The sequence below is a fragment of the Phaseolus vulgaris genome, chromosome 11, assembly GCF_000499845.2.
Source record: "Phaseolus vulgaris cultivar G19833 chromosome 11, P. vulgaris v2.0, whole genome shotgun sequence".
Lineage (NCBI taxonomy): Eukaryota > Viridiplantae > Streptophyta > Magnoliopsida > Fabales > Fabaceae > Phaseolus > Phaseolus vulgaris.
In genome coordinates this window covers 27,767,423-27,778,212 of record NC_023749.2, presented here as the reverse complement: position 1 = coordinate 27,778,212, position 10,790 = coordinate 27,767,423, and the positions used below count along the sequence as shown (strand labels likewise).

Below are 10,790 nucleotides of genomic sequence, written 5' to 3'. Positions count from 1 at the left end.
CTCAGCGTCCACCATCACTACGTCTCTTCCGGCGGTCTCTTCTATTACCGTCGATCTGGGCTTCACACCAGGAGGCGGGGTGGTTGTCACGTAACTCACCGACCTCTTGTTTTTCAGGCTATTCTCATAGCACTTCTTCGCTTCTTTCTGGTCGGATTTTATGGTGATCACCACCCACTCCATAGACGGCAACTTCACCTTCATGTGCCGGGTCGACGGTATAGCGCCTATCCTGTTGAGCGTGGGTCTTCCCAGCAGAATGTTGTATGCTGAAGGGGCGTTTACAACAAGGTATTTGATTTTCTCTGTTCTCGAACCCGCCTCATCTGTAAACGTAGTCCTCAACTCGATGTACCCCCTGACCTCCACCTGGTCACCAGGGAAACAATACAAACACCCTCCATAGGGCCTTAGCTGGTCAAGGGGTAGCTCCAACTGCGTGAAAGTCGGCCAGAACATCACGTCTGCCGAGCTTCCTTGGTCCACCAGAACCCTGTGGACCTTCCTTCCTGCTGTGATCAGCGAGATGACTATGGGATCGTTGTCATGAGGCACAACGTCCCGAAGATCTTGCTTGGTGAAGGTAATGTCCACATCCGGCGAGTGGTCCTCAAACATATCTACCATCATCACAGACCTCGCGTACTTCTTCCTCTGTGATGCGGTGCATCCACCACCCGAGAAACCTCCTGCAATGGTGTGGATTTCCCCGTGGGTAGGCATCTCGTGCTGCTGAGCCTCTCCACCTGCTGGTTGGGAGCTCGACGCGCCCCCCGTCCTTCTATCTAGCAAGTAGTCGTTTAGGAACCCGCTCTTGACCAGATCGTCGAGCTGGTATCCTAAAGCCAAGCACGAATCCACGGTGTGGCCAAAGCACTGGTGGAACTCACACCAGGCGTCTGGCTTTGGTCCCAGCACCTTGTCGCCCACCTTCTCGGGCGCTTTCAACCTAGCTGATATATTGGGAATGGCGATCAGGTCCGCCAATCCCATGACAAACTTGTGCTTAGGCGGGCGATTGTACTCCCGGCGTGCTGGTTCAGGGCGAGGAGGACTTTAATCTTTTCTCACATACGTTCGCTCGAGGCGAGGAGGTCTTTTCAATCTCTTTCTTGCCTACACTCGCTCGAGGCGAGGAGGTCTTTTCAATCTCTTTCTCGCCAGATGGCGGTCAGAAAATTTTATACTTGTGCCTCCGATCGCCGGGTGGCGGTAAGGACTTAAAAAACTTTATTCTTGTGCCTCCGATCGCAATGTGGCGATGAGGACTTAAAACTTTATCTTGCACCTCCGATCGCCAGGTGGCGATGAGGGTTTAAAACTTCATACTTCGAAATATTTGTACTGGATGCATGCGATTTGGATTCACCATTGTTTAAAACTACACAAAGGCGATAAAGTCTCTTTCCGAAAACTTAGAAAACGATGAGCATGCAAACTTAATAACTGGGAAACTTCGATAAACTTCGAAACCTTCTTTATTGGGTGGCCTCGTTAAAAACCCTCCTTAGGGAAAAAAGACTGCCCCCTTGAAATATTGTTTAAACTGATACATCTTAAACTGTTCGAGTTAATTGCTACTTACAATGCCTTAACTGTAGTAAAACTTGAGATGGGTGGCGTTCCAAGTGCGAGGAATCGCCCCTCCTTCCAGCGTCTCCAAGCGGTAGGCGTCGTTCCCGAGTGCTTCGGTTATTTTGAACGGTCCTGTCCACTTGGGTGACAATCTGTTCTCCATCTCGTACTGGTGGGCCTTCCTCATCACCAGGTCACCATCTCTGAACTGCCACGGCCTTATCTTGGAGTTGTACTTACGCTCAACTCTTCTCTTTACTGTCTCGGCCTTCACCCGCGCTTCCTCCCTGACCTCATCCAGCAAATCCAAGTTCATTCTCCTTTCTTCGTTCGAGTCTTCCGCCACAAAGTTTTGGAATCTCGGCGAGCTTTCCTGAGTTTCAACTGGAATCATCGCGTCACACCCATACACCAAACTAAACGGGGTTTCGTGGGTTCCCGATTGCTCAGTGGTATGGTACGCCCATACTATATGGGGGACCTCTTCAGCCCAAGACCCTTTGTCCTTCTCCAACCTCCTCTTCAGCCCTCTCAACAAGACCCGGTTGGCTGACTCCACTTGGCCGTTCGTTTGTGGGTGCTCCACAGAAGCAAACACCTGCTGAATCCCAACATCCCCACACAGCTTCTTCAACAGGTGGCTTGCAAACTGAGTCCCATTATCTGATACCAAGCGCTTGGGCATGCCAAATCGGCACACAATGTTCTTCCACACAAAACTCTGAATCTTGTGTGCGGTGATCTGGGCTACTGGTTTCGCTTCAATCCACTTCGTGAAGTACTTGATCGCCACAACCAAATACTTCATCTGCCTGATCGCCAAAGGAAAAGGTCCCAGAATATCGATTCCCCACGTATGGAACGGCCAAGGGCTGTAAATCGACTTTAGCTCCTCTGGGGCGCCTTGTGCCAATCGGCGTGTTGCAGGCATTGCTTACAACGCTGGGCATATCTCTTGCAATCTTCTCTCGTCGTGGGCCAATAATAACCTGCACGGAGGGTCCTTGTTGCCAAAGCTCGACCCCCGATGTGACTCCCACAGATCCCCTCGTGAAGCTTAGCCATGATTCTCACGCACTTCTCCCTGTGTACACACACCAGAAGAGGGTGCGTAAAACCAAACCTGTACAACTCGCCATCGATGAGGGTGAACTTGCTGGAGTTCTTCTTTATCTTTCTGGCCTTTGTCGAGTCCATTGGGCGCACGCCATCCGCCATATAGCGCTGGTAGGGCGTTATCCATGTATCTGGCTCATGGATAGCGCAAACTTGAGTCATCTTCGTCACTCCCGCTGGATCTTTGGCCTGAAACTCGCCGGTTACCTGCCCAGTGGCCAACAACGAATCACTCTTGGCCATCAGCACTTTTGCTCCCATCTCCTTTGCCAATAGAATACCGGCGATCAAAGCCTCACACTCCGCTTGATTGTTGCTTGCTTTAAAGGCGAACCTCAGAGATTGCTCTATCAACACACCGTTGGGTCCCTCCAAAATAACTCCAGCCCCGCTACCCAGCTGGTTAGACGACCCATCCTCCGAGAGTACCCAACGAAAATCATCCCCGGGGTTCTGCACTCTTTCGGATGATAGCTCGACAACGAAGTCAGCGAAGATTTGCCCCTTGATCGGTCCCCGGGGCTCATACTTGATGTTGAATTCTGACAACTCCACCGCCCATTTCACCATCCTCCCAGCTACATCCGGTTTCTTCAAAACCTTCTGGATGGGTAAGTCAGTCATTACCAACACTGTAAAGCTCTGGAAGTAGTGGCGCAGCCTCCTCGCCGAAAATACAACCGCCAGCGCCGCCTTCTCTAAGGCCTGATACCTCACCTCTGGGCCCTGCAACACCTTGCTAACAAAATAGATGGGTTTCTGGACCTGATCTTGATCTTGGACGAGCATCACACTTATCGCCCTATCAGTTATGGCAAAGTATAACCTGAGGGGCGTTGCCGCTTGAGGTTTGCACAGAACCGGTGGGCTCGCCAAGTATTCTTTGAGCTTCACAAAAGCTTCTTCACACTCCTTTGTCCAGACAAACCTGTTATTCCACTTTAAGCATTGGAAGTACGGGTGGCCCTTCTCTCCACTGGCAGATACGAATCGGGACAGAGCGACCATCCGTCCCGTGAGCTGCTGCACCTTCTTCACAGTGGCAGGACTCCTCATCGCCAGAATGGCGGCACATTTGTCGGGGTTTGCTTCGATTCCCCTCTCCGACAAGAGGAATCCCAGAAATTTCCCTGCCTCCACTCTGAAAATACACTTCTCAGGATTCAGTTTCAACTTGTACTTGGTTATCGTAACGAACAACTCTTCCAGATCAGCGACGTGCCTGCTCTTTTCCAGGGATGTTACGACCATGTCGTCAACATATGCCTGCACATTCCTCCCGAGCATAGGGGCGAGCACCTTGTCCATTAGCCTCTGGTACGTGGCCTCCGCATTCTTCAGCCCGAAGGGCATCACCTTGTAGAAATAGCATGACCTTTCCGTCTTGAAAGCAGTCTTTTCCTCATCCATGGGGTGCATTTTAATTTGGTTGTATCCTGAGAAGGCATCCAAAAAACTGAGCAACTTGCACCCTGATGCACTGTCTACCAGGGCGTCTATACTTGGAAAAGGATAAGAATCCTTTGGAGAGGCCTTATTCAGATTTGTGAAGTCAACGCACATCCGCCATTTCCCACTGCTCTTCTTGACCAGAACGACGTTGGCGAGCCATTCTGGATACTGGATCTCCCTGATGTGGCCTGCTGCAAGGAGTTTCTGCGTTTTGTCCTTGATCGCCTGTCTCTTTTCCTCGTTGAACTTTCTCCTTCTCTGGCGGATTGGCCTGACTTGGGGATCCATTGCTAAACGATGGCACAAGAAATCGGGGTCAATTCCCGGCATGTCTGAAGCAGACCATGCAAATGCATTCAGGTGTCTACTTATCACCATGGCGATTTGGTCTTGTGTCTCGCTATCTAAGGTTTTCCCCAGTTTAAACGTCTTGTCGTTGATCCTCTTCTCAAGCCACTCCTCCACTAGCTGAGGCCTCTTCTCGCTGGCGATCAGTGCCCTCGCGATACCTGACTCCCTGGCAGTCTCCGGGAAGTTTGTCTCTTCCTCCACCCGAGCGGCACTCTCGAACCTCGCCTCGGTATCCTCCATTGGCACATCGCCCTCGACGACCACCTCCAACGCCGTATCCACAACTCGCCGATTTTCCTGCTCAGGCTCCACACCAAGGGGCAGCGCTGTGGTTACGTGGCATACAAATTTCTTGTTTTTTAGGTTGTTTTCATAACACTTCTTCGCCTCCTTTTGGTCAGAACAGATGGTGATGATCACCCCTTCCATTGATAGTAGCTTGACCTTCATGTGCCTTGTTGAAGGCACAACTCCTGTCCTGTTGAGTGTTGGCCTTCCCAACAGGATGTTGTATGCCGATAGAGCGTTCACGACAAGATACCTGATCTTCTCTGTGCGCGAGACCAAGCCATCTGTGAACGTCGTCCTTAACTCAATATACCCCCTGACCTCCACTTGATCACCGGCAAAACCGTACAAGCAGCCCCCATATGGCCCCAGCTGGTCAGGGGATAATTGTAACTTTTCAAAAGTCGACCAAAACATCACATCCGCCAAACTTCCTTGATCGACCAGCACCCGATGGACAGTCCTTCCCGCCGTAACAAGCGAGATCACGATAGGGTCATTGTCGTGAGGCACAGCGTCCCTAAGGTCTCCTTTGGTGAACGTGATGTCCACGTCGGGTGAGTGATCCTCAAAAACTTCCACTGACATCACATACCTTGCGTACTTCTTGCGCTGCGATGCAGTACACCCTCCACCCGAGAATCCACCAGCTATGATGTGGATCTCGCCGTGAATGGGTACCTCGTGCTACTGTCCCTCATTGCCCGCCGGTTGGGAACCTGATGACTGGCCCGCTTGCTTCTCCAGCAAGTAATCCTTCAAGAACCCACATTTGGCCAACTCGGCGAGTTGGTATCCCAAAGCCAAACACGAGTTGATAGAGTGGCCAAAGCTCTTATGGAACTCACACCACGCATCTGGTTTTGATCCTAACACCTTTTCCGTCGTCTTCTCAAGCACTTTGAGCCTGACAGCAATGTTCGGGATGGCGATCAGATCAGCCAACCCCATCACGAACTCATACCTTGGTGGGCGATTAGCCTCTCTGGGCCACCCCGACCCCTTCCCCTTACTCTTATTTAGGTCATAAGGATGACGCATCCTCTAATCCCTCTTCCCCGCCGCCGCCTCCATCACCCTCTGCGGCTGGATCCTAGTCTGAGCGTGTGGCTTAGCTTGGGCCACATTTCCCCTTTTCTCGGAGACCTCGCTCTCAGCGGCGATGTGAGCCACGACACGTCGCCGAATTTCAGCGAACGTGGCGGGGTGACTCCTGATAAGCGACTCACTAAAAGGCCCAGGCAACACGCCCTTTTTGAAGGCATGTACAAACATTACTTCATCTTTGCCTGGCAAGCGGACTATCTGAGCTCCGAATCTGTTCAAGAAGTCCTTCAGGGACTCCCCTTGGTACTGCCTCACGTCGAACATATCGTAAGACACCAACGGCGGTGCCTTGTTCACTATATACTGCTCAACAAACATCTTGGAGAACTGCTGAAACGTGGTAATGTGGCCAGTAGGTAAACTGACGAACCAGTCCAGTGCTGTTCCACTGAGAGTGCTCATGAACACCTTGCAGTAGACCGCGTCTGACCCCCCTTGAGAGCATCATCTAAGTGTGAAACGCCGTGAGGTGAGCCTCAGGGTCCTCCACCCCGGTGAAAGACGCTTTCACTGCTACTGTATTTGCAGGAACCACCGTGTCCATGATCTCTTGAGAAAATGGCATGGGAAAGCTACGCGGTGGGGATGGGGGTGCAGATCTGTCCCCAATCGCGCGCTCCTCCCGTCCCTAAAGAGCTTTACGCAACTCTTCTTTGATCCTGTTGAGCTCTTCATTCCTAGCTTGTGAGGCCACCAGCGCCTCGTGCATTCTTTCTTGTTCAGAACGCGATGCAGCTACGTTCTCCTGCAACGTCCTCATCATCTCCATCACCTGCGTCATGGACACAGTGTCCTCCTCGGTTGATGACGCGACTGAACTGGACCGTGTTGTCCTCATCCTTTCTCAACAAACTTAGCAACTCAAAGAAACTCCAAATGAACGGTGAAAACTTTGAAAACTGACTGCGACAGCAAGCAGTCGAACAGAAAACACCAAAACTTCAACAAACTCGAACTGTGGTTGGGAATCACCTTTCATACGGCCCCACGGTGGGCGCCAGATGATCCTGCCGGTTGACCTAGCGCAAGAGCATTGCCTTGTCACGATCTTCCTCACCAGCTTGACATCACGTGCCCTTTAAGTTCACACCACAGATATCCTCTCTGAGAACGTGAAAAACACAAGGTGGCGCCTCTGCGGCCGGTGGCGCTTCGACGCTCAAGTCAGTGACAAGAACACCCAAAAACTGAGAGAAAACTATACTCTGCAGAACCGTACTAAAGTGCACTGAACCCAAAACAATGAGCCGTAATGAAAAACGTACCTCTGCAAATTCTGTTAAGTTTACCTTTATAGCTAGGTTTTTTTTCTCTCCAGACAGTTATGCTTTGGACGCGTGGCTCGCATCCGACCCTCCACGTGTCACCATCTGGGCTAAGGTAGCAGGTAGTACCCAGCCCTACACGTGTCATCATCTGAGCTAGGGTAACCCGAGCGTCATTTCTTATATTACATCCAACCCTACACGTGTCATCATCTGGGTTGGGGTAACAGGTAGCATCCAACCCTACACGTGTCGTCATCTGGGCTGGGGTAACTTGAGCGTTATTTTTGTGTAGTAACCAGTCGTGCGGCTAAGTCCCCTATTCAAGGAGTAATCTAGCACGTAATACAGTCTGGAACACCACTTGACTAGGCGAGTATCGGATGCAACAAAGTGCACCATCTCTGTGACATCGCTTGTCGCAAGTGGCACCCTCCTTATTGCTACGCCATGCATGTTCTAGCTGAGGAAACCTTGCCACCAACGAATGTCCACTCTGGGAATCCTGTCGCTAATGGGCAAGTTGTTCCCTTCAACCCACACGACCTTCACGCCCCATGCCGGCGCAACAATCATCTTACTGAACTTATACGCTTGAACTTACTCTTCTCAGCCTCCAGCAGCTTTAACTAAGCTTACTGGAAGATTCGGCGATGTGCTCTCTGTGGGGATGTCAGACCACCTGATCTTCCATTATCTACTACGTTGACGACACACAACCCCGGCGACATCCGACCATGTTTACTATAGAACGCCAATTCCACGAATCGGCGACTATGCTCACTTCTGAACTATTCATCTTTCTCTTGTCCACGTGTTCTGTTGAGCACGCCCCACATAGCACATGCTAGACACGTCGTCACACCCGATGACCTGGTCGGTATAGGTTTTTTTGCAGCCGTTGCCTTATATTGGTATAATAGACAACATTTTTTTAGAAAATCTTTTAGGTAATGTTTTTTCTCGTAATGTTTAGGCAACGCATTTTCAGTGTTGCCTATTTGTTTAGACAATGTTTTGTGAAATGTTGTCATTGGTAAAGGCAACGCTTATTCTACCGATCAGGTAGTCGGAAGTGATGACGAGGCAGCAAGCGATAATGTAGACGTGTTGAGCGGAACACCTGGCTGACAGAAGGGAACCACATCGGGATGTTTGTGTAGTCGCCAATTGTTAGCTTGGCGTTCTCCGATGTCTGGTATGTATAACCGGTGGTCACCAGACTCGCGTCATAGTCGCCGTATGTGAGTTTTAGGCGACCAAGTGGTTAGAGACCGCCGAAAGGGGCACATCGCCGAAAGATCTAAAAGGCTTGCTTAAAGCTTTCATGAAGTACGAGCACGAAGGATGAGGTTGTCAGATGATCATTCCCTAGCCAAAGGTCGAGGCAAGGGAACAGTTTCCCAAAACATGCATGATGTGCAAGTGAAGCAGATCGTGATAGCGGCAGGCGAGACCACAGAGAAGGTGTGCATGGTGACACCCCGTACTCGCCACATAGAAGAGATCGCGCTCCAAGGAAGCTACGCACCGAGTTACTCCTTGCATGGGTGACTTAGTCGAATAGCTTGAAGAGTAGAGGTGACGCTCAAGTAGAAGGGGGCTCCAGATGGTGACACGTGTACAGCTGGATGCGAGCCACGTGTCCAGAGGTGTAACCTTCAGGAGAGAGAAAGTGCTCAGGTATATAAGGAACTCTAACGAACTTCTGAGGTACGCGTGTTTAGAACACTTCTTTACGCTTTTGAGAACACTTGAGTACGCTGAGAGAATACTGGCACGGTTCCTTGAGTTTAGCTTTTCTCTCTTAGTATTTGGTGATTCCGTCACTGACTTGAGCGTCGGAGCGCGATCGGCTGCAGCGGCGCCATTCTGTGTCTTTGTTTTCTTCAGGTTCTCGAAAGGATTTGAGACGTGGAGATCGAAGGCTAGCGTGGTGCGAAGCTGATCGAGAGAAGATACCTTTGACGTGGCAAGACTCTTGCACTCGAGTCAACCGGCAGGATCATCAGGCGCCCACCGTGGGGGCCGTGTAAAACGTGTTTCCCATCCACAGGGTGAGTTCTTGAAGTTTCTGCAGTTTTTGTGTGGTTGTGTGCTGGTGCAACCATTTTCGGCGCTTTTCACCGTTGGTTTGAGTTTTCGATCGGTAGCTTGATGTTTTTCACCGTTCGCTGGAGCTTTTGTTCGGTGAATTGAGGTTTTCCCCGTTTGTTTGAGTTCTTGTTCGGTGAGGTGAAGTTTTTCGGCGTTTGTGCGAGTTTTGATCGGGGAATCGAAGTCTTCACCGTTCGTTCATGTTTTGGACCGGTGAATCGGGAGTTCTGGTGGAGAAGCATTTAGTTCGTGCTGAGATTGCAAGTTTCTGTGGAGGTTTTGGCATCCGAATCTATCGGCGTGCTGTTGTGGTTGCGTTCTTGGAAGTTCTTTGGAGTTTAAGAGGTTTTGACCGATTAATTGTTGGATCGATCGTTTCGCAGGTGAAGGTTTTGTTCGCTAAAGCTTGATCTGTTGATTTTCATGAGAAAGATGAGAAGTACGCGTTCCAGTCCCGTTGTGCCAGCTGCTGCAGAAAGCGCCATGACCATGGCGCAAATGATGGAGATCATGCGCGCGTTGCAAGAAAACATGGAGGCATCGCGCATAGAGCAGGCGAAAATGCATGAAGACCTGGTCGCCTCTCTGGCCAGGAATGAAGAGCTCAGCAAGGTCACTGAGGAATTGCGTCAAGCTCTTCACGAGCAGAGAGGACGCACAACGGTGGAGGAAGTTGTACCGTCATCACCTCCGTGCGTTTTCCCGATGTCGTTTGATCACCAGCGTGGAGGATCCTGAAGCACACCTCCCTACGTTCCACACGCAGATGATGCTGTCAGGAGGCTCAGATGCTGAACAGCGCTGGAATGGTTTGTGAGCCTGCCTACAGGTCACATAACCAATTTCCAGCAGTTTTCGAAGCTTTTCGTCAACCAGTACATTGTGAACAAGGCGCCACCTAGGGTGTCTTATGATTTGTTCGACGTAAGGCAGTATCAGGGAGAGTCCCTCAGGGACTATCTGAATCGTTTTGGGGCACAGATGGTCCGCTCACCTGCCAAAGACGAGGAGATGTTGGTATACGCCTTCAAAAAGGGTGTGCTGTCGGGACCTTTCTGTGAGGCGCTGATTAGGGCCCACCCCGCCACGTTTGCTGAAGTTAGGCGACTTGCGGTGGCCCACATTGCCGACGAGAGTGAGGTCGCCGAGAAGAGAGGGAGCGTGGCTCCTACTAGGCCACGAGCCCAGACTAGAATCCAGCCGCAGAGGGTGCTGGAGACGGCGACGACCAAGAAGGATCAAAGGACTCGCCATCCTTACGATCCAAAGAAAAACAAGGGAAGGGGCCCAGGGCGCCCTAGGGAGTTCAATCGCCCACCTAGGTACAAGTTTGTCATGGGATTGGCGGACCTGATCACCATTCCCAACATAGCTGCCAAGCTTAAAGCGCCTGAGAAAGTTGGCGACAAGGTGTTAGGACCAAAGCCAAACACCTGGTGTGAGTTCCACCAGAGTTTTGGTCACACCCTTGATTCATGTTTGGCCCTGGGTTACCAGCTCGACGACCTGGTCAAGAGCGGCTTCTTGAATGATTACCTG

The 10,790-nt window shown here is 51.0% G+C and overlaps 2 protein-coding genes across 2 annotated transcripts; both read right to left on the bottom strand.

Annotated features, from left to right (window-relative positions):
- Positions 1-2,460: 2,460 nt before the first annotated feature.
- On the bottom strand, positions 2,461-3,942 carry LOC137838453 (uncharacterized). Its single transcript, XM_068647699.1, has 2 exons — positions 3,404-3,942; positions 2,461-3,151 (listed from the first exon to the last, which is right to left on the bottom strand). Exons 1-2 carry the CDS (start codon positions 3,940-3,942, stop codon positions 2,461-2,463), a joined length of 1,230 nt encoding a protein of 409 aa, XP_068503800.1.
- A 1,884-nt stretch (positions 3,943-5,826) lies between these two features.
- LOC137838445 (uncharacterized) lies at positions 5,827-6,291 on the bottom strand. Its single transcript, XM_068647691.1, has one exon. The coding sequence runs from the start codon at positions 6,289-6,291 to the stop codon at positions 5,827-5,829; it is 465 nt and encodes a 154-aa protein (XP_068503792.1).
- Between the last annotated feature and the right edge of the window lie 4,499 nt (positions 6,292-10,790).

Bases quoted from the DNA above. Each gene is read 5' to 3' on its own strand.
- LOC137838453 (XM_068647699.1), bottom strand. From the start codon at position 3,942: ATGGTCGTAACATCCCTGGAAAAGAGCAGGCACGTCGCTGATCTGGAA. The intron at 3,152-3,403 runs GTATCAGGCCTT...ATCATCCGAAAG, and splicing joins TTGCAGGGCCCAGAGGTGAG to AGTGCAGAACCCCGGGGATG.
- LOC137838445 (XM_068647691.1), bottom strand. From the start codon at position 6,291: ATGAGCACTCTCAGTGGAACAGCACTGGACTGGTTCGTCAGTTTACCT.